General features: G+C 29.1%; 1 protein-coding gene across 11 annotated transcripts in view; it reads left to right on the top strand.

Annotated features, from left to right (window-relative positions):
• The window catches only part of Dhc36C (Dynein heavy chain at 36C), a 155,721-nt gene that overhangs the window by 88,016 nt on the left and 42,923 nt on the right, over positions 1-24,782 (top strand). For all 11 annotated transcript variants that reach the window (XM_067284092.1, XM_067284094.1, XM_067284091.1 and 8 more), the window contains 11 exons: positions 609-838; positions 1,796-2,126; positions 2,316-2,427; positions 2,505-2,590; positions 10,442-10,584; positions 12,313-12,479; positions 13,022-13,221; positions 18,556-18,719; positions 18,804-18,951; positions 20,466-20,791; positions 21,190-21,322. In XM_067284092.1, coding sequence (XP_067140193.1) covers positions 609-838; positions 1,796-2,126; positions 2,316-2,427; positions 2,505-2,590; positions 10,442-10,584; positions 12,313-12,479; positions 13,022-13,221; positions 18,556-18,719; positions 18,804-18,951; positions 20,466-20,791; positions 21,190-21,322 — 2,040 coding nt within the window. The remainder of the gene's footprint in view (positions 1-608; positions 839-1,795; positions 2,127-2,315; positions 2,428-2,504; positions 2,591-10,441; positions 10,585-12,312; positions 12,480-13,021; positions 13,222-18,555; positions 18,720-18,803; positions 18,952-20,465; positions 20,792-21,189; positions 21,323-24,782) is intronic.

Here is a 24,782-nt window from a genome sequence, read left to right as displayed (position 1 = left end):
TAACTGCTAACATCAATATAAATATAAAAAGATTATATCTCAAATTACAACTCAACAAATTCTCATTGTTTATTAATAATACCTATTTTGACTTCACTAAAGATAGATGCTACTGGTGTGACTCAAATGATTACTCTCTGAACCATATATTAAGAGACTGCAACGGACTAAATAAATACCATCAAAAATATGAACTTAAAGGAATATTCCATACAACTCAAAATCAAAAGTTTAGAACTCAATTAAATACTATTACGCTAAACTAATTGTATAGAATTAATGGATTTTTTAATCAAATCACCAAAGAACTAAAAAATATATGATAAATGAATGGAATTTAAATCTTGTTTATTAATAATGTTATTTAAAAAAATATTTAAAAGTTAATTAACAACAAAATAATATATTACTAAATGTTTATTATGTTGTTGATGATTTTGAGGAAATGTTTATTAATCGATTGTTAGACAACTATTATGTTTCTTGTAAAAAACCCTCTGTAACAAGGCCTTGCCTTTTTTGCAAATAAAAAGTTTATGATGATGATGATGATGATTTACCTTTTTTTTAACTATAAAGACAGATTTTAAGATATTTTATTTTTCTAGGTATGGCCGAATGATGCATTAGAAGCTGTAGCTTATAAATTATTAAAGGAAGTTAATCTAAAATCTACAGAATTGTCAGGTTGCATAAATCTTTGCAAGCAGTTTCATAATTCAACAATAGATCTCTCCAAAGATTATTTTAGGGTTTTACGTCGTCATAATTATGTCACACCTAAATCATTCTTGGATTTGATATCAACTTTTCAAATTTTTTTAACTGAAAAAAGAGGGTAAGAATAACTAAATTTTATTTTAACTTTACATTTTAAAATAATTAAAAATTATTTTTATAAGAAAATAACAAATTTGAAGAAAATTTTTGAAAAATATTCATGAAAAATTATTCAACTTTTTTTACTATTCCTAATCAATTAGTTGTAAAATTTAAACATTTTAATGTTAAGTCTGGTCAAATTTTGAAACATTACATTTTTACAATTATTGTTTTAAACTAGTTTAAATATTTTTATAATAATAATATTTATTATTATTATTATAAAAATATGAATTATGTTCATGTTATCAATATTTCAAGAAAAGATATTTTTACTGATTTTATAATGATAACTATTCATTTCACAAAAATTTATAAAAGAAACAATTTATGCAGTTTCTTAACAAATCATGCCATGAAGACTTTTATGTATTATTCATGAAAAAATGCATATAAAGTCAGAAGAGAATGTAAATGATTGTCAGTTTAGTCTTAGAAATGATTTTGACATTAGAGAAGCTTTTGTCTATTTGCAGATATTGATACAAAAGGCCCAAGATGTAGAATAAAACTTTTTCATCTTATATTTCATTTTTTTTGAATTGATGACAAAGATATTTAAATCACTATAAAATTGTATTGGTAACAGAAAGCTGTGTTTCAAGTTTAATGAAAGATTTTCAGAGGAACTTTTGATCATGAGACAATGTTATTTTTAGATTATATATAAATATATGCTTTTATAAAACTGTTTTTAATAAATTAATAAATTTTTTGTTGTTTCAGACACAATGAAGTGTTATAAATTATGACACTTAGCGGTTTTTTCATCTTTCGTCTTCTCTCAACTAAATAAAAGATGAAAAACTGTCAAGTGTCTTAATATATAACTCTTCATCATGTCTGAAACAACAAAGTTAGAAGCATGGTTTCAGATTATAAATAAAAAAATAATAAATATTTTTCTAAACAGAGAAATTATAAAATTAAAACAACGATATAAAATTGGATTAGAGCAGTTGGCACATGCATCTGATCAAGTTTCTGAAATGAAGGATGAATTATCAAAATTGCAACCTCAATTAATTGAGGCAAGTAAAGAGGTTGCTAATACAATGGAAATGGTTGAAAATGAATCGGAAGAAGTTGCAAAAATTGAAATGAAAATGAAGGAAGATGAATTATTAGCTAATATTCAAACTGATGAAGCAAATATCATCAAAGAAGAGTGTGATTCAAAATTAGCTGAAGCAATGCCACAATTAATCGCTGCTAATAAAGCTTTGAATACAATAACTCCTACTGTAAATATACATTATTTATTTTTGTTTTTACATTGTTTTGATATCAGATAAAAAAATTAAATAATATATAACACTTATTAACACATTTTATTTGAATAGATATGAATTTACATTAATTCGCATGCTATTTATTTACTTCAAAAATAAAAATATCTCAGATTTTATCACTTAAATTACCTTATCTTACAGGATATAACATTTCTTAAAACAATGATACATCCACCTCCTGGAATAAAATTAGTCATGGAAGCAGTTTGTATTTTAAAAGAAATTAAACCAATTATTACTAAAGATTTAATAGGTAAATGAAAGTTTTATTTTAATTTTATATTTAAGAAATGTTTCAAATTAAATAATTATATGTTAATTTTTTGTTAGGCCAAACAACAGAAGATTATTGGGGACCATCAAAAAAATTTCTTGCTGATATGAAATGTTTAGAACATCTGCAAAATTATGATAAGGTTAGTTTCTTATAAAATATGTTGACTCAAATATAAATTGTCTGTTTAATTTAGAATAGTACATCTATGATTGCATGATGGGGCATGTCTTCTATTTTTCTGAAATCTGAAAACATTTTGAATTAATTTGCAGACTAATATGGTTTGTAGAGAAATGCCTAGTCAATGTGCATGCAGTTATATTTTCTTTATTTTTACAAATATATTACATACAATGAAGAAATTACCACATTGGCAGTCACTATAGACATCAGAGGTCAGCAAGTAGACAAGAAGCAAAGTTCCTGTGTTACCTATTTTATATCTGAAGGAAATAGATTCCACTTTCAGAAGTACTGTACACCCTCTAGTGTTGCGAGAGGACACTACATGCCGTCACAAATTATTCAAATTTTTCTTTTTATTTGAACTAAATCAAAGTTATCAATGATATAGCGATAGTACTTAAAATATTATTTTAAAATAATAAATCAGGAATAATATTTCGGTATTATTAAATTGGAAATTTAAAATATAAAATGAAAGTGTCCAAATTGAAATTTTGTTTTAGAAATTAAAGAGTTAATAGATTTTAGAATTAACAGCATTATAAAGATTTAGTCAACAGTTTTAGACACTAATTTTTATAATTATTGTCATTATTTAAGATTAAAATTTTGTTGAAAATTTAATAATATATTTATTTTTATGGCAAACAATAAGTAAGAATATATAAATTGGAATTTAGATTTCATTTAAGAAAGCATATAAATTTTTATTATAGAAACAGATTTTTAAAAAGTTATACATAAAAATTAAATTATTTTAAAATAATTTTAATCAGCTCCAAAATATATCAAATCTATCATATTAATTTAAAATCAATTTTAATTAATACTTAAAACTTTCCAAATACTATAGTTGAGTAATGGAAATTTATTCAAAACCTTGCTTATAATAGGCATGCTTCTCAGTTCTATTGAAAATTTAACCAATTTAAATTATTTGGATGATAAAATTTGAATTAAAATAATATTTTCTACTATTAATAGATTTAAGAAATACATTGTATTATATGAAAATAAAATTATTTAGATATAATCTGTATTGAATGAAAGAATCTTAGTGTTTAATTTTAACATTTTACTCTCTTATTTTGAGTCTGCTGTTTTTGTTATATTTATTATATATTGATGTATTGGATATTTTCATAACTAATTACAGAATCCAAGCAACTTAAATGTAAAGAACTGATGACAAAAATAGTCTTACACTTACTTTTAGGAACTTATTTATTAATATAAATTAAATTATTCTTTATCAGAAGAATCATAATATTCAGTCTCTTTACACTCAAATACAATATTCTTGATAATATTCTAATTATTTTTGATAAATAGTGAAGAATATGAAGACAATGTCTGTTTCAGAATTTACCTCAATTTATTTTTTAGCATTGAAAATTGATATCTATTATCTAGAAAGTTTTATACAGTCAAATCAAGCCACTTACAATAAATTAAAACTAATTTACATTATTTACAATAAATAATAACAACAAAATAACCTGAGAACAATAAATATTAAAAAAAGGCAAGATATCTACAGTAGTCTAACACTGTCTCTTCCTTAAGGTTTATATATCTCAGAGGTGCAGTTGCCAAGGATAAATAATCTATTTTATATTGTCTACTTGGCTCTTTTTTATAAATAGGACTTATTATACCAGTATAGTTTCTCATTAGCAAAAAGAGGAAGTCTTAGTCAACAGGTAAAACAAAATATCTTTATTTTACGTGTTGACTATGTTAGACTTGGCGCTTATCGGAAAGATTGGTAAAAAGGCAGTTGGACTAGCGTAACCAGTTATGTAACAAAAGAACAAAGAATGCACAAAGATTACACACGGTCTTAACTCACGGAAGGTCAGCACTGGAAAGGGGAGAGTGAAATGAGGTCACTTTCCCCGAGGGGTCAACAACGCCACCAACCTTTTATTTATGTCAGAACATCTACAAAACATCGCGATCATTGATTCCAACACATCCCCTCAACGATTGATCATTAATACAATCCGATATCGCGAGTAAATTTATTAACCTTATTCGCGTCTAGCGGCTTTGTCAACAAGTCGGCTGTCATCCGTTCACTCGGACAATAAATCACAGTAATTTCTCCCGAATTCTTTAAATCGCATACAAAATGGTATTTTGTGTCGATATGTTTCATGCGTTGTTGTGCTTTTCCTAATTCTAAAAGTCGTATACAACTTTGATTGTCCTCAAATATTTTGATAGGTGTTGTAATCGGTAGATTTATTTCTTCTAGAAGTCGTTTCATCCATACAGTTTCTTGAGTAGCTTCTGCCAAGGCTACATACTCCACTTCGGTGGACGAAAGTGCTACACACTGTTGCTTTTTACTGAATAGGACTTCCTTTTAGCAAGAGCAAATATCCTGTGTTCGATTTGCGGTCTATACGATCGCCTCCCCAGTCGGCGTCTACATAACATTTAAGTTCTAATTCTTCGTCGATATTTCCTAATTTAAGTTTCTTCTTCTTTGTCGAATTCAGATAACGAAAGATTCTTTTTACTTCCACCCAATCACTTTCCGAAGGTTTTGTTACTTTTCTCGCTAATATCGATGTACTTATCGCAATATCTGGACGCGAATTAGTCGCTAGATATAATAAAGATCCAATAGCACTTCTGTATACATTGTTGTTTTTGAATGTATCAGGCATTTCATTTCTTCTTAAGTATCCTGTATCCATAGGAATATTAGACGGTCTTGAATCGGATAAGTTAAATTCTCGCAATTTATTTTCGATATATCTTTCTTGGTGGAGTGAAAATATTCCATTTTCGTCTCTTTCAAATTGTATTCCCAGATAATATTTTAAGTCACCTAAATTCTTGATTTTAAACATATCCTTCATTTCGGTTTCAAATTCGGTTAACGTATGTTCGTCTGTGGCCATTGCTATTACGTCATCTACATGAATTGCTAAATACAAACATCTTTTATGGCCTCTGGTGTAAAGACAGGGATCGGCCACGCTTCTTCTAAATCCCTTAGATAGCAATGTTTCATTGAACTTTTTATTCCATTCATTCGCTCCTTGTTTCAAGCCATATATATTTTTCAATAATTTGCAAACCATGTCCGGTGATCCTTCTTCATATCCTTCGGGTTGTTTCATGTATACCTCGTGGGATAAGTCTCCATTTAAATAAGCCGTTTCAATGTCATAATGCTTAACTTTCATGTTCTTAATTCTGGCTATAGTTAGGAGTGTTCGAAGGGTGGCAGTTTTGATCACGGGGGCATATACGTCATCGTAGTCGAAGCCATACTTTTGTGTGTATCCTTGAGCGACTAAACGAGCCTTAAAATGGTTAACTTTATTGTTTTCGTCCCTCTTAATTTTATATGCCCATCTGCTTCCTACCGCAGTTTTACCTGGAGGTAATTTCGTAATTTTCCATGTGCCGTTATTTTTCATGGCTGCTATTTCTTGATTCATGGCTTTGCTCCATTCTTTGGAATGTTTGCCTGCGATTGCCTCGCTATATTCTCTCGGTTCTACTGCATCCTCTGTCACTGATAAATTTATTGTTTCAATTAACCTTATAGGAGATACTCCCTTAGTAATTCTTTCCGATCTCCTTAAATGTATGCCAGATTCTTCCATTTCTTGTTCCCTTGTTTTCGTTTCACATTCTTCTTTTAAATTCGTGTTATCAACAATTGTAACTTGTTTCGAATTTTCATTATCATCGTGTATATCGATTTCGGAGTCTCTGTGCTTGACGTTTTCCAGAAAGTGAACATTTCTGCTTATTGTTATCTTATCAGTTTTCGTGTCAATTAATCGATAAGCTTTCGATGCTCTCTCGTATCCTACAAAAATTAGTTTTGTGGCTTTAGGTTCTAGTTTCTTTCGATCTTTATGTTTAATAACATAGGCTGAGCATCCAAAAATTCTTATATGCGAGAGGTTTGGCTTCTTTCCATGCCATTTTTCGAACGGAGTTGTTTCACTCGCTTTAGTAATTAATCTATTCTGTAGGTAATTTGCACTATTCACCGCTTCTCCCCAGTATTTATTCGGTAATCGAGCATCAATTAACATGCATCTTGTCATTTCTGTCAGGTATCTATTCTTCCTTTCTGCTACTTTATTTTGTTGCAGGGAATAAGGTGCTGTAGTTTCCCACAGAATACCTTCATTTTTAAAGAACGTCTTTAAGTTGGTACTTGAAAATTCACTTCCTCTGTCCGATCTGATTCGTTGAGGAGTTCTTCCAAATTTTGTTTGTACATATTTAACATATTCCTTTATTTTATCGGGTACTTCACTTTTATGTTTAAGAAGATATATTTCGGTGTACCTACTATAATCATCTATCATGGTTAAAATGTATTTGTTGCCTCTCGGTGTTGCTGTTTGCATTGGTCCGCATACATCAGTGTGTATTAATTCAAGTAATTGATAGGTTTTGGTTTCCGATTTCCTTGGAAAACTTTTAGTAGTCATCTTGGCCTCTATGCAATACTCACAAGGTTTGAATATGCGACATTTCTGAATATTTATTCCTGTAGCCAATTGTTTATTCTGCATCGAAATTATAGAGTTCATGTCACGGTGCCCTAATCTTCTATGCCATAAATGGATGCATTCCTTCGTATCATTAACCACTGTAAGCGCTTTATGTGATTTATCAAGCTCATACAAACATGTGTTTGCTGTTGCCGATGCTACTGTTACTCCATTTTTCTGGATAGAGCAAATGTTCCCTTCAAATTATATGGTAAACCCTAATGTCGTTAGTCTTCTGACTGAAATTAAATTTCCTTTAAGGTGTGGCACATCTAGCACGTCTTTCATATATATTCGACGTCGTTCGTTATTTTCATCCATGCAGGTTCTCATTACATTGCCTTTACCTTCAGTGTATAGGGCTTGACCATTGGCTAGTATTACTCTCTCTCTCTATGTTTACTATTAATGGTTGTGAATAAATACTTCTCGCAACACATATGTGACGAAGCTCCCGAGTCTACGTACCATTGATGAATCTCGTTTTGTGTTCCTGTCTTAAAACATACATAGGATTCCTTTTCCGGGTGTTGTTCATCACTTTCCGCATAAATTTTGTTGATCTGATTTGGATGTTTTTCTTTCCATGTTGCATATTTCCTACATTCTTTCTTTACATGTCCCTGCTTTTTGCAAAAATAACAACTTTTGAGCAAATTCCTTTTCTGAGTTACTGGGCGTGCTCCCACTTTAAATGCTTTATCCACTTCACATTCTTCATTTGATGAGGTCTTTCTTCTTGAGTGTTCTTCGATTAATTTATTATGTACTAACTCTTGAGTTAAATCTTCTTCTGGACGAGTCTCTAGTGCTGTTATTAAAGTGCTATAGCTGTCTGGCAAGCTACTAAGTAATAATGCTATCTTTAATTTCTCAGCTAGAGTTTCTCCTGGTGCCGTAAGACGATCAACCATTTCCTCCATGTTGGCCAAGTGTATCTCCATGTCGCTGTTTTCTTCTAGTTTTAAATTGCAAATTTTCTTCAATAGGTAAACTTTATTTGATAGTGTAGACTTAACATGGTGTTTCCTTATGGCTTCCCAAGTTCCTTTAGTTGTAGTTTCCTTTCTTACTAATGGCAGTTGATTGTCTTCCATCAGGAGGCCTATCATGGCGCGCGCCTTTCTGTCCTTTGTTAACCAAGATGAGTCAGGATCCGAGGGTATTTCCTTTTGTATTACGTCCCATAACTCGTCTTTTATCAACAGCAATTCCATCTTATATTTCCAAATGTGATAATTGTTGTTGTTCAATTTAGTGATGGCAACGTAACTTTTATCCGCCATTGTGAAGTCTTTTGTTCTCGCCGAATATTCTTCTTGCATAAATTTATTTAGTTTATATTATTCCTTGAATTTACCTTTATCTTTTCCTTATGCTTAATTAGTTGTTGCCGTAACTGGGCCCATAACCTGTTAGACTTGGCGCTTATCGGAAAGATTGGTAAAAAGGCAGTTGGACTAGCGTAACCGGTTATGTAACTAAAGAACAAAGAATGCACAAAGATTACACACGGTCTTAACTCACGGAAGGTCAGTGCTGGAAAAGGGGAGAGTGAAATGAGGTCACTTTCCTCGAGGGGTCAACAACGCCACCAACCTTTTATTACGTCAGAACATCTACAAAACATCGCGATCGTTGATTCCAACAGACTAAGACTTCCTCTTTTTGCTAATGAGAAACTAAACTAGTTTAATAAGTCCCATTTATAAACAAAGTCCAAGTAGACAATGTTTTACTTTTTTCCTTTTTATATTAAGGACATAGAGATAAAAAGAATTGATAAATAATCCATTTTTACTGTAACAATGAGGTAATCTATCATTCTGAAAAAGAATCTTCATTAAAGGGAAATTGCTGTCTACAAAATTGTTGTACTGAAAATAAACCTAGTATACAAGACTAAAGTCCATGGACTTAGGTTTGGAGATAATTTATTTATGGAAATATCTGGTATATATTATTTTTATATTGAATATTATAAATATACATTTTTTTTTAGATAAGCATTAATTATGATTAATTTCATAGATAGTTATAATCTAAGAACTTGCACATATTTCATTAGATGATACAAATATTTTGATACTTTTATAAAATTAATATTTCAAATTCATTTTAATAGTAAAATGTTGTATTTCATATATACTCCGTTTTATTATTTAAAATTTAAAATTTTTTTCAAATTCAAGTTTTCCTAGCATGTGGCAGTACAAATTAATTATAAACATTTCACAAATTAATATATAATTTTTAGTTTCCTCTAAATCGGTTGAGTACAAATTAAATATAGACAATAAGTTACAAAAACAAATGCATAAATAATTCATGTCAGCCTTTACAACAAAGTGCCAAGCTACATACAAAGTAAAATAAAAAAACTTATCAAATCACTTTTGATCTGTTATCCAGAAAATGTTTGACGTATCTGTTGTCAAATATTCTTTGAAATCTAAACCATTTAATAACATTGTCCTATAGAACTGTATAATAATACAGCTACTAAAAATATTCTTTTTTAAATCAGAACTTTTCCATTCATAAAAGCAGCATTTCTTCATTAATTGCAAATTTAAATATTTTTATTTACAGTAAAAAGTATTTATTCATTCTCAATTAGCCTTTTTAATTTTAGAAATACATCATTCAATAAATATGACTGTATTTTACATCATCTCTCATATATTTACAAAACTTTATTCATATATTTACAACTTTACAAACTTTACTATTTACAAATAATTGTGCTACTGTGCATTATATTTACAATGCTATCTCTTTAAACATACTTCTAAAATCTGCAACAACATGTATTTTAAATAATTAAAATCATTTTACATCTAAATAAGAGAATCCCATATAGTTTAAAATTTTCACTACTTGAGTTATAAATCACAATATTTCATTAATACTAATATATTAGCGAAAATATCTGAATATTTTTATAACAAGAGAAGAGCAATTCAAAAGTATGTAAATACTAGAAAGATTTTAAGTAGAAATGAAAAACTTATCATCTATTAGATACATAGTGACTTCTGATGATTTTGTACAACTGTTATCATGCTTAATACAGGTATTTGTTATTAGTAAACAATATATTATTGACTGCCTAATGTATTAAACTATTTTATATTTTTTTTATTTTTATATATCATATTACGTTTTATATTTTTATTAAAAAGAGAATTTTTTTCCTTTTTTATTTTTAAAAAATGTATGCTATTTTATATAACTTTTATATAATAAACTTCTTGTAATTTTAGGACAATATCCCATTAAAAGCTATAAAAACAATTAGGGAAAATTATATTAATAAATCTGAATTTGATCCTGTAAAAATCAAATCTGCATCCATAGCTGCAGAAGGATTATGTAAATGGGTCATTGCTATAGCAAGTTATGACAAGTAAGTAATTAATAATTTTTTTATAACAATCAAATAAAATTATTTATAGTCAATAAACTTTATTGCTTTTAATAAACATTAAACAAGCATCTTCTCCATTGCTTTTGCAATAAACAATTTCTTTTAAAGTTTTTTAATTTTATATGTTTGAATTGGAATTGCTAGACAAGAGATTTTTGCAAAAGAAAACAAATTAATTTTATAACTAATAAATTATTATAGATTACTAGCAGAAAAACTTGATATTATTCAGGTTAAAAAATCAATTAAATTTTTAATATGTTTTCTGTTGGTTAATATCATCCCATGAGAATTATTTAAATAGTTTTATATTTTTATAAAATTGTTGATCATATACTGTATTTAAAAACTAAATATCATAAAAAGCAACTGTCTGAATAAACAGTCACATTATGACAATCATTTCACATACACAAAGCTTTGTTACTGTAAATAATTACATAAGTGCCAATTTGCACCTGTGCTGATGCAGTGTTATTTATAGTGTTTTGGACTATACATGTTCATTTTTTTCCTCTTTTTGTTTGTGCATTAGGATTGGCAGCACTGGTGCAATGGGAGAGAGGTATTTAAGGGAATGCTGAGTTGTAATGGGGTTTTTTTGGGGATATTTGAATGTTTCTTTTATATTGTGGTAATCACACATATACATCTACACAATAATCTTACTATGGGTCATTCTGACTTTCACACACCCTATGACAAAATTCATCAAAGGAGAGAACCTTCAAAATGCTAATAGAAATTTCTATTCCTGACTTGAATTTTATTGAAAGAAACTTCTTAAATAAAATTAGAACAAAACAGAAGTTGAGTTCAACTTTAGCATCCTTTGATTTTGACAACAAGAAATATATTAAAAATAACTAAATATGTAATGCAACATAAAATGTGATTGCATTAATTCATTAATTTTCCTCTTAAATAATAGTTTAATTTATCTGCTTTTAGGGAAATGTGCGATAATCATGGAAACAACAAATTACAAATATAATCCTTATTTAGCAGAAGAAATTCCCATATTCTCAGTTACCAACATATCTAAGGTTATGAACACTGGGGTGTATCTATGCTGAAGCAGAAATGATCATCTCACTGATCATATATTGGTACTTTTTAATTAATAACTAAGCAGAGGTACATTTTAGTAATTTTAAATTGCACTATTAGATTATATCTATTAGACCCCTTTACAGTGCAAACAGTTCACCTTTAATTTTTATAACAGACAAAGAGAACATTCAAAAATAAAACATGTGTAGTATAGACATAATAAATACTTGCAATTGCACTAACCACATGGACTGACAGCTTCTTGTATATGAAGTAGATGAATTTTGCAAGTCCAAATGGAGCCTGCCCGCCCCTGCCATCATTACACCTCAAGATCGTCATAGTGTTTTACTTGATTAGTGTGTATAATTTTAACTTTTCTCTGAAAAATAAGAGAATATAAATGTAGAAAGCAAAATGTAATTAATTTGAAATATCCATTTAAGTTATTTTATTCTGATAAAATATTTCATAAATTACGTTTTAATAATTAGCCTTAAATAATTTTACATTCTGTATTATGTATAATACTGTATTATTTAATAAAAATATTTTTTCTAAGTTTAATAATATATTGTTTTATTAATTTGTAAAATATATGAAATTTTATATGATGATCATTCATATAATTAATTACAACATTTATAAATTTAGGGTGTTAAAAGATATTGAACCTAAAAAAGCAGCACTTATTGAAGCTGAAGAAAAACTAAAAGAAGCACAAAAAGCTTTTGAAAAGAAGCGTATTGCTTTGGAAGAAGTACAGAAACAATTACATGAAATTCAGCAAACTTTGCAAGTACATAAATTAAAAAAGATTGGTAATTATATCTTAATATAATTTTAATATAAAATGTAACTAAAGTGTTGAGAAGTGTTTTCTGCTAAATCAAGTATTGTTTTGTAACACTTAAACAATGCTTTTTCATTTTTAATTGGACTTTTTTGCCTATCTTTGTTGATTTCTAAGTTAGTTTTCTTTACTTTCATATTTCTTCACTAGGGGGTAGTAAAATTACATTCAATGGATTGTATATGATAAATGTCCTAAAGGTGCCAACCAATTACTTCTGTGGCACTATGACAGATAGTTTAAAACTTATAGGGAATGTATAGACTTTCCTACGAACTCTGTATATACTGTAGGCTATATACAGTGTATATATATATATATATATATATCTATACAATCACTATTGTTGCACTAAGTACTATTGTTGTCCATATCAATATATATATATTGTTGTCTATATGTTATAATCACTGTAAAAGCTTTGTATTATATAATCTTGCAATGGCATTTTATTTTAATTATTTTTAAAAATATATAAATGAATATAAACAAGTTATTTTTATTGTGTAGGTTTGGAAGAACAAGTTAATAACTGTACTTGTAAACTTAAGCGTGCAGAAAAACTAATTGACGGTCTTGGGGGAGAAAAAGATCGATGGAGCTATTCTTCCAAGAAATTAGATGATAAATATAAAAGTTTAATTGGAGATGTGTTATTATCGTCAGCAGTATTAGCATATCTAGCAGCTTTTACATTATCATTTAGATTGGTAAGATATTATGGATTTAATAAAAACATAAATTTTTATGATAAAAATAAGTTAAATTTAATATTTTTTTACATGATTACAACTATTCTAATTATTATTGTTAAGCTGCAATTTCAAAAACTGTAGACCTATAAATTCCCACTGTCATCCATCTGTCCATCAATCTTTGCATCCTTAATCTAGAAAATAGATAGATTGATTAGAGTTAGATAGATGAAAGCTGAGACCAGATATGGAAAGCTTAAAGAAAGGAGGCTCCGATTAACTATATGCGAATTTCCAATGAAAACCGGAAGTCACATTATTTCAATTCAAAAATTTCTCCTGAAAGGAGTTAGATAGATGACTGACATAACTGTATTGCTAAAGGAAAAGTATGATGTACAGGGGCAAGACACTACTAATTTGAAGATGGAAAGCATATACACGTGGAACCTCGCTTAACAAGCACCATGCACAACGAGTGTTTTGCATAACAAGCAAAATAAATTGTGAAAAAATGACTCGCTTAACGAGTGACATTTCGCATAACAAGTGGCAAGGAGAGGGGAAGTTTTGGATGTGTGCATGCTCCATCAGTCTGTGTTTAGCACTCGTTTAGCTAGCATCTTAGTGTCGCTTGTGATCATACATTTTTCCAAACTTGTGTTCACATATATTACGTATAAACATCAACAACCATAGCCCGTTATATAATAAACATGCCAAACGATATGCCAAATTCTTGGGCTACGTAAAGGCTATAATTAAATATTAGAAATGAATTAATCTGACTAGAGGTAGGCAGTTATTCTGCCATCTCGTATTAAATTTAATGACCAATTCCAAATTAAATTCCAGAAATGTCTAAATTAAAAATTAATTATTTATAATTATTAAATTAAATATGAGATGACAGTTTAACTGCCTACCTCTAGTCAAATTAATTAATTTCTAATACTTAATTATAGACTTTACATAGCCCAAGAATTTGGCATATTATTTGGTGTGTTTATCACACAAATTACCTGATTTTTTTTTCTGCAAATCAAATTCTCATTTCAAGTTGGTTCATTTCGCACTAGAAGAAAAGATGATGATTCACGCTCCTTAACAATGTTTATTGTATAATTTTCTTTGAATAAGCGTTATACATAAAATATTTGAGTATTTTTTTTTTTTGGCATGGAACGCTTTATTGTATTTTACATTAATTTCTATGGGAAAAATTGTTTCGCTTAACGAGTGTTTCGCATTATGAGTAAGACTCTGGAACAAATTATGCTCATTAAGCGAGGTTCCACTGTACTTTAAATTAAATAAATTTAAAAAATACAATTAAAAATTGCAGCCCAGCATTGTGATGATGTCACATAATAATTGCTTGTTTGTAATTAAATATACATGAAGTAGTAAAATATTTTGAAAAAGAATTTTAAAATAAGCTAAAAATAAAATTGTTTTTTTATTTGAAATAATAATGTTTTGCTTCATTTATCAAGATAAAGCATTTATGAAGATTTTATATTTCATTGTAATTGTATCATTGTAAATTTTATATTAAATTTACAATTTATTATAAAATTTTTGATACAATAGTATTTAAGTATCTGAACTTTATCCTTCAAAATTTTTTGAAAAATTTAAATACAATATGATTAGAAATATTTACTGTATGATACGTTTTTAATATACTTAAATTTTTTAACTTTCTCTTATTTTATTATATGTAGTTTTATATCAATTAACATAGAATTTACATTTTGTTGATCCAATTCTTACACTTCTGGCATTTCAATTGTAAAAAATATGGAAAATAAAAATCATCGTATTAAATTCCTCTTTTTAGTATGTCCGATGTTTTTGATTTCATTATTGTATGTGCTTTTAATTTTGAAAATGTCTAATATATAGTAATTAAAGAACTGTAAACGGATTACTTTCACAGAACTAATGTTAGCAGGAAAGATATGCTTTTACTAATCATAATTTTACAGATGTGAATAAATATCATATAATGAAAAAATAGCCACATTCTTTTCAGTTTTTTCAAGCTCTCTAATGATAATTCTTTGGATTAAAAATATTCTTATTTTATATAAAAATATTGCTATTCCTAATTTCTTCTTTTAACTGATTTTCAGGTAAAAGAATTTTATTTTAAAATTACATTCAAAAATATCAAATATAATAACCAAATTTAGTGGATTACAAAATATTTTTAGATAAAATTAGGTTACTAAATTATTAGTATTATATGAAATTAACATATAAAGTTGGTTTGATGTCATCTGTTGATAAATCTGTCGAAAACTGTCAGTAATTTATATATTTGATATGTATATTACCAATGAGAGATGTAGATCCAGTTTCTTTTTACATTCATTTTTTTCCCTATTTTTTTCTAAGCAAGTTTAGTTTTCAGTTGCAGTTTTATCATCAGAGTGATACTATAACTGCAAATAACTATCAATAATTGTTTTCAAAATATTGGTCTATAGTAAATGAAAACAATTAAAGAGCAACATTCTAAAGGCATTCCTGCAAGGAAATTCATAAAAAAATGTTTCCAGTGAGAAGTGTTGTCATTTAAAGTAGAGTGCTACTAGATTGATAAATTTTCTCAAGGGCTCAAAAGTTGCTGATGAAGACTGATCTGGTGAACCTATTAAAATTGCAACAGAAGCAACTGTGCAGTGGTGGAGATGATTCAAACTGATAGATGAGTAACTGTAGGTCAGTGGTCCCCAAAGTGGGAGCTAGGGGGGGAGAAAAGAAGCAGGATGGCATTGGAGGCAGGAACTGAATGGTGACCATAGATGAGGATTTGGATCACTGACAACCTTTCCCTTTTTTTCATTAAAATGGGTAAGAAGAATTTAATGATTTCCAGATGTTGACGACAATGTACAGTACAGTACATACAGTAAGGACATAAAGTGTGAGGTTTGTAGAAAAGCTTTTCTAAGAATATTTCAAAGCCTTTCTCACACAAAAGAAAACAGGATGGGGTGTTGGTGTACTGTTGAGAGAATGTTGGGTATAAGTTTATAGAACCAAGGAGGCAGTGGCTCAAAAAGTTTGGGAATACTGCTGTAGACAATGTAGCAACTGTGCTAGGGTGTTCTCTTGGTTTAGTCTACACCAAAATGCATCAACACTTGAATTTCTAGAAAGTGTGCACAGGGTGGGTGTCCAGATAACTTATGGAGGAACATAGAATATGCTAGTCCTTGCACCATCTCACTCAGTATAGAGATAAAGGACAAGACATGCTTAGCAGGATTGTTACTGGGGACAAAACATGGGTGCATTGCTGCTAACCTAATCAAAGTGTGCCTTAATGCAATAGAAACATCTTTCACAATAAGTCTTCTTAACAACTATATTTACATATAAATTTGCTATAAATTTTAAGCATTTACCACACCACAGTTTTCAATTTGCTCACTGAAAGTTCACTGAGATCTTTTTAAACCAATTATTTTTGGCCATATACCTTCCTCAGTTGTTATAATTTGAGTGTTTTTGTATATGTTCTGAAATGTACATATTGGTTTAACAAAATCTGAGTGAGCTTTCCAATTGAAAACTGTGATGTGATAAGTTCTTAAAATTTATAGGAAATTACATATAGCTATTAAGATTTATTACAATATTGGAAAAAAAGCAAATAATTATAATCCTTCTTTGCCTTCATCCAAGAAATTTAAGGTAATGCCATCAGAAGGGAAGGTTCACCTTATACAGCTGATTGCAGAGAGAATGTTTAGAGGCTGACGGTGGTTTACAGATTGGGTAGATTGTGTTTCAGAAAAATTTCATTGCAGAGATGGCATTTCTCACTTGCCACAAAGTAGTCAGCGATTAGAAACAAGTTATTTGACCTACTTTCTAGACTCACTCCACAGCAGGTTTAGAGGGCTTTTTAATTTGAGTGGTAGTTTTGTTGGTGGAAAAGTTTAGCTAAACATAGATGTCATTCCTTCAATAAATGTTGTAAATGGTATGAATCGACAAAATTATTCATTAATTAATTGCTTGGAGCAAAAATAACAAAATTAAATACTTTAAATTTGTTTTAAATGTTCCAATTCCAATATTCAAATAGATGAAGACTTAAAACTACAAGTAAATAAATGTATCCAATTTAAATTAAAATTCAAATATTGTATTGGTTATAAAATGTTAATGCATTTCGGGGTCACTGTAGTTAATCCCCTAGTCAGAATGTTCTGTTAAACAAACAAGACAATTTTAATAATTACCAAAATCTTTTTATAGAAATAAAAAATATAATAGTAATAATAAAATATTTAAAATGATTCATTTCGATGGTTACAAAGGGAGACAGTAATACGATGACGAAACAATTCGTTAAAAATCTATTCTGAAGACGAATTTTGAATTCAGTATAAATTTTCTAAATATGGATTTGTTTGTATTTTAAATCATATTGGTGACAAAATTAAATATCAGAATGGAAAAGGATTGTCATTAATTGCCGAACAATGGTTGTTGACGGCCTTAAGATTTTATTTCCGGAATATAGCCGACCACCTTTCCTGACATCACAAACGAATAACCCGATTGGCCGAATGACTTCTAAAATGGGAGTAATGGCCAAGGAAGTAAGAGCCAATGTTTTGCCGAAGTTCGTTTAGAGGGCATTCAGAAATAGCAATGGTCGTCCTTGCAATGCATTTTAAACCACGGTTCAGCCAGCCAATGTCTATAGGCCATTCTGTTGTTAAATGTCATTTAACGTAAACTCTGTCTCTGCAATCGGCTGATAGTGTTTAGGGATTATCAAGGAGTACTGTCCAGAAGCCAGGTCAGAATGTGAATATTGAATCATAATGTCAAGTTCTGTCAAAGCTTTACATTGCAATTAAAAATATATAAACTTACTGAAGAGGAATACTGTTTAATCATGATAATGCCAAATGTCATTTGGCTTGATTAAACTGGAAAAAATTGAACAATTTGAGTGGAAACTTCTTGATCCTTACAGCCTCAATTTAGCCTCAAGCAATTTTCACCTATTTAATCTATTAAAAAAATCATCTTAGAGGCAAATATTTCACAAATGTTGAAAAGATTGAATGTGAAGTGATATGGCTAAGACAGCAAACCCAAAACTTTTATGCAACCTGTATTGAGGCTTTAATAAAACAATGGGATATATATCATTCATACATTAATAATGATAGGGATTATGTTGTGAAATAAGTTAAATTGTAAAAGTGAAGATAAATGATTTTTTAAGTTTTTATTTCATTTAGTGTTATTTAATAGTCATTTGTGATCTATTTACTAATTTCTCTTGTACTTTATACTGTATATTTTATCTAGAATCAATTATTATATTGGATAAAAATTACTGAAGAGGAAAATATTATATGTAGTAAAGATTTTTCCTTATTTGATGTTCTTGGTGATCCTATAATTGTTAGAAAATGGAAAATTGCTGGTCTTCCTGCAGATAATTTCTCAGTCGAAAATGCTTTAATTGCAAAGTTTGTAAAACACTATTTCTAACTTTTTGCATTTATGGATTTAACTTTTAAAATTTATTATTAATTTAACAAAATTGTTTTTAGAAATGGTATAAAGTGGCCATTAATGATTGATCCTCAAGGTCAAGCTAATAGATGGATTAAAAACATGGAAAAAGACATTAAAGTTATTAAGTTGACCGATAAAAAATTTTTTCGTACATTACAAGACTGTATTCAGGTTGGAAACTCGGTAAGATTTCATTAATAAATATTAATATTCCAAATAGGAATGATAATTTAATTTTCTTATATCATATAAACCAGGGGTGGCCAACAAGTCGATCGCGATGCCAATTTTGGTCGATCGCTCGCGATGTCTTTGACTTAATGTGTTACACTTGTAACTGAACGCAACGTGTGCGTTCAGTTACACGCGCAAAAGCAACAATATGCATGCAGTTATGACTGGACTCGTAGAAAACACAGTCATTTAGCTTGAATATTTGATATTGTCATGCGGTAGCTTCTTTTCTTTAGTATTAACAATATTATTATTATTAATATTATTTATCCACGGTGACTACGTTGAGTTTCAATTTTTCATTTGTTTAAAATGTAAGTACCTGTTCTTTATGTTTTAAATTAAATTATGGCTTTTCTTACCTATCTATTTACTTGATAAGTGAGCGTTTTCGGCAACAGACCTCTATATTTTTGGATTTTTGGAAATACGTCAATTGGGAAAAATATCCCAGTATCACCAAATGTAGCAGATATATTTATTCCTGTTTCGAAACTACATACCTGTGTGAATTGGCATTTTCATACTTAAAGTTAACGAAGACTAAACATTCTGTCCTGACTGATTCCCATACTGAAGAATCATTATTATCTTTGTCAGGATATAACCTAATTATGTTTCCTTGGTAAAAGACGTGCAAACTCAGTCCTCCCATTAATGTAACGTAATAAAATAAATTCTAAATCTGTCTTCATCAGTAGCTAATTTGAATTAATAAATATTATTAATAATTACTCATGTTGTTTTAATTCCCCTGGACGTGAGTTTTTTGGCCCGTTAAATAATTACGTTGTTTTTTACGTAGGTAGATATACAGGGTGTTTCAGTACAAAGAGCACTCCCGCGAGCTATTGATAGATTAGCAAAAAATAAGTCTAAAAATCTTATATCATTCTTCCATGATAAATTTTCCTCGCCCAAAAAAAAATCGCGAAAGTAAAATCTTATAATCAAATTATCAGCCGTACTGTGCAGTTTTATAACAACTTTTTCAAGTTTACGAACAAATAGTACCACAATTTATACATTGCAATTGGTAAAAAAAATTAAATTATATTTTAAGTTAATAAAAATCTATCTTGAAAGTGTCGAAAAATCGATTTTTTTAGGTGCCGCCTGTATGGAATGAACTCGTAACTGCAAATATCAAAAGTTGGATCTGGAAATTTATTTTCTTTATGAGCCTATATCTTGAAAACTTAATAAGTGATTTAAAAAATAAAAAATAGTTTTGAACATATATTTTCCTTGTCTACCCATAGCTCGCGGGAGTACACCTCGTACTGAAACACAGTGTATAAACATAGTATGTATTTCACACCCCCCTCACCACTTAGACTATGCCTACGACAACAAGTCGATCGCGACACATTTTTAAGATAAAAAGTAGATCTTATGTACACAAAAGTTGGCCACCCCTGATATAAACTAATTACGATTAAAAAGAAATATATTTATTTCAGGTTTTAATAGAAAATGTTAATGAAGATTTGGATCCTATTTTGGAACCATTATTACTAAAACAGACATTTAGACAAGGCGGTACCTTATGCATTAAACTTGGAGATAGTACTATTGAATATTCTGATAACTTCAGATTATATATTACTACAAAATTACGTAATCCTCATTACTTGCCTGAAATGTTTGTGAAAGTGGCAATTATAAATTTTATGATCACACCAGCTGGATTAGAGGATCAATTGCAGGGCATTGTTGTAAGAAAGGAAAAGCCAGAATTAGAATTTGAAAGAAACCAATTAATTATTCAAAGTGCAGAAAATAAAAAGTTAGCATATTTTTCATTTTCCAAATATTTTAAAAAATACATATTTTGTTGTATATTATAAATATGTTAACTTAATATTAAGTACAAGATAATGCAGTTCTTAATTATAGTGTTTATTTTATTATGAAGTTTTCATAAGCATAATACCAAACTATTATGCTTATGATTTATAAATTAAATTAAGAAATAAAATGTAAAATGTAAAAAAACAATTGTAAAATTATCAAATAATTTTACAATTGTTTAATTTCTGTACATTTTCTATTTAGAGTTCTTGAATTTATCAAATATTTCAAATCAATCCTTTTTCTATCTCTATAAAATTTTAATTATGATAATTTTATATTTTATTTTAAAGAATAATATATTTAAGTTTCATTAAATTTGTTAAATTTTAGAAAGTTAAGGGATTTAGAGGATAAAATATTGAAACAGTTATCAACTTCTGAAGGAACTATATTAGAAGATGAAGTTGCCATTAACATTCTTTCATCATTGCAATCTGTTTCAAATGAAATTCAAGAAAAACAGGTTTATTTTAGAATATATAATATATTTGTTAATTTGTATAATATATATGTTTAATAAAATATGATAAATATTTAATTAAGCTAGGTTATATAATGATATAAACAAAAATCATTTTTTCTCAATTAATATATAATATAATAAATTTACAAAATTTATTACTATGCTTAGTCAATAAATAATTGGATTCCTGCTATTACTATTACTATTAATGCATTTAAATTATAAAAAATTACAAAACAAATTTTTTTATAAATAATAGTAACAATTACTTCTGTGATAGTCGCATGAGTGTACAATAGTCCACGAGAGGCAGTACACAAAAATAATAACAACAATTATTCATTTTTTTTCACGTGATTAGCAATATACAGGATTCTTTCAGATTCTAATTCTTAATGTTATACAATATTTCAAACTGGGGCGAGGAATCGAGCGAATACAGAACAAAAGAATGCGCTCACGGCAAATAAGAAAAGACAGACTTGTAATCTTACGACTAACGTACACTAAATTATAAACTAAAAAGGAAAGGAAGAATAGCAAGAAGTTTCAGTATGATAAAGGAGGTTATAAGGAATACCTGGGTTCTCTGTTTGGTATTGACGTTCTTCTAGTGGGAATCACTCTAAATTGTTTCTTGGCAATTTTTTTTGGATCTTTTTGAAGATTCTCCTTATACAAGGGACGTTGTCTCTCTCTCTCTTTACGTTAGCGGGTCCTTTCTCTTTCTGTAGGCCACCTTCATCTCCCTTTGTCCTTTTAGACAACGAGCAGGAGTGTAACTTTTGCACATCTACCTTCACTGATAGTCTGACACAAGAATGAACCTTCTTATTGTTCTAGTAGCCTCAGGGCCTTCACTTCTCATTGTTAACCCGGTTCATGGAAAGGGTTACCCCACCCACAGAAAGAAATGTTAATAGAAAATTCGAGAAAACAAAAGGAAGAACAAAGAAGAAAGAAAACTTAAAACTAAACTTATATCTAATATATACATTAATATGGCATATTGCCACACTTCAGAATACCAAAATTATTTTACCTAGTAATGTTTTCATTCTTTTAAAAGAAGAGATTAAGCTCCACTTTCATTTAAAAATGTCCTGTAGTTTGTTAACAAACATTTTAATTGTTTATAGAAATACTAGCAGATAGGCCCGGCGTGCTCGGGCAAAAGTAATGATAGCAAAGATTAAGATTATTACGTTATAGTCACAGAAGAAAAAGAGTAATTTCATCAACAAACTAAATATTTTTAATAAAAGGTCGAATTTGAAAATCGAATATTGTAATATTGTTCGATTTTCACGACGTGTTCTGATTATATCGTTCGATTTTCATCAAACGTTTTAAAGAAGAAAGGTCGAGAAAAACCGAATTAATCTGTTTAAATTTGAAAATCGAATATGTTCTAACATATTACTTTTTTTTTTTTCCTCCAGCGCCCGTAAATCTTGCACGTCGCCTTCTCTTGTTCTCCATTGTTACTTAACACTTCTATTGATACTTAACACTTCCATTGTTGATGAAAGTGTTAAGCCTTAATCCTGTCCCTCTCCCCGTGGGGAGAAATTTCGAAAAATCCCTTCTTAGTGTGCGTTTTTGTGACGTACCGTAACTATGTACCAAATTTCAACTTTCTACTCTTAACCGTTTGGGCTCTTAACATCTCCATTGTTACGTAACACTTCCATTGTTAACACTTCCATTGTTGACACTTGCATTATTACTTCACACTTCCATTGTTGCTTCACACTTCCATTGTTACTTAACACTTCCATTGTTGATGGAAGTGTTAAGACTTAATCCTGTTCCTCTCCCCCGTGGGGAGGAATTTCGAAAAATCCCTTCTTAGTGTGCGTTCTCGTGACGTACCCTAACTGCGTACCAAATTTCAACTTTCAACTCCTAACCGTTTAGGCACGTCTCGTAATGTATATAGAAGCTTTAATCCTGTCCCTCTCCCCCGTGGAGAAGAATTTCGAAAAATCCCTTCTTAGTGTGCGTTTTCGTGATGTACCCTAACTGTGTACCAAATTTCAACTTTCAACTCCTAACCGTTTGGGCTCTGCGCTGATTATTATTATTATTATTATCAACTCGTCTCGATTATATATATAGATAAATTCTAATATTTTAAATTATATGTGTAGAAGTTTTTAACAAACAAAGGTACCAAAATTAAGTAGACATAAATAATAGGTAATTGGCATCTGTAAAAGAAAGAAAACATTTCTAAGTAAAATAATTTTGGTATCTGAAATAAGCATTACTATAATTTATATTATTATGGTGCCAAGTTCTAAAGAAAGTATATATTTTTTTAATTTTAAAAAAATTAATTTAAACTTTGTAAACTTTCAATTGTGAAAATTTAAAGTTTAATAAAATACTTTATAGTTTTATATCCATGTATATTTTATCATCCACAGCCAGTTAATTTCATTAACAAAACAATGTTATTAAACAGTTATTCAAAAAAGTTATTAGAAAAATAATATTAAAAAAATTAAAAGAATTGTTTTACTTTTGTTTAACATGTTGATTGTCAAATGCAATTCAACCCAAAGTTGCCAATCTGTTACCAGAAGTTTCTTATAAATTGTTGTAAAATTCAATCTTACTTTTAGTGTCAGAAATGAATTTATTTATAACAAATAAATGTAAATAATAGGTAATTGACATCTGAAATAAGACTGGAAAATAAGCTCTTTTGGAAGAGAACAAAATATTTACAGAAAAAATAATACAAAATAATTGATCTAAATCATCACAAAAGCTGATGAAAATAATGAGTTTATTGATGATGTATTGTCAAAACATTTCTCCAGAAAAAAAAAGTTGATTTCTCTTGTCACAGTGAATTATAATAATGTATTTCAGAGCATTTTTTAATCTTTTGTGCATGTTGGACATGACATGGTTGAACACATTTATGTTTTCAGTGGATGGTACAGCTTCTAAATAATGAAGGTCATTGTTGTAACGGTCGGGTGTAACTTGATCTGAGTGTCAGGTCAGGGGTGAAAATTCCTACATACTTTCGTGGTCGGGGAGCTGAGTTCTTGTGCAGTCGTCACCCCAGTCAGTTGTATCCGAGAGTGAATAAAGTTAATTGTTAATTAACTATGTGTTTTATGTGAAACAGTGTCGAAAACAAACTCGATATAAAATTGGCGACGAGGAATAATATACAGACTTGCCAGCAGAAATTACAATTCGATATAAAAAGCCGGAAATGTCGTTCCCAGGAACATCAACCAGTGGAGTTCGTTTCGAACCATTCAAGATGGACGGCCAGTGGAAAACTTACAAGGACCGCTTTAATTTTTGCTTGAAGGCAAACCAGATTGAAAATGACCAAGATAAGTGTGCTTTATTTTTTACTGTATGCGGTGAAACTTTATATGAACTTGTAGTCACACTCATAGCGCCGAAAGAAACGACACAAGTTAACTTC

Source organism: Centruroides vittatus, unplaced genomic scaffold, assembly GCF_030686945.1.
Source record: "Centruroides vittatus isolate TY-2023 unplaced genomic scaffold, ASM3068694v2 scaffold_1152, whole genome shotgun sequence".
NCBI classification, from domain to species: domain Eukaryota; kingdom Metazoa; phylum Arthropoda; class Arachnida; order Scorpiones; family Buthidae; genus Centruroides; species Centruroides vittatus.
The sequence above is the reverse complement of the archived record's forward strand: the minus strand, read 5'-3'. Positions and strand labels throughout refer to the sequence as shown.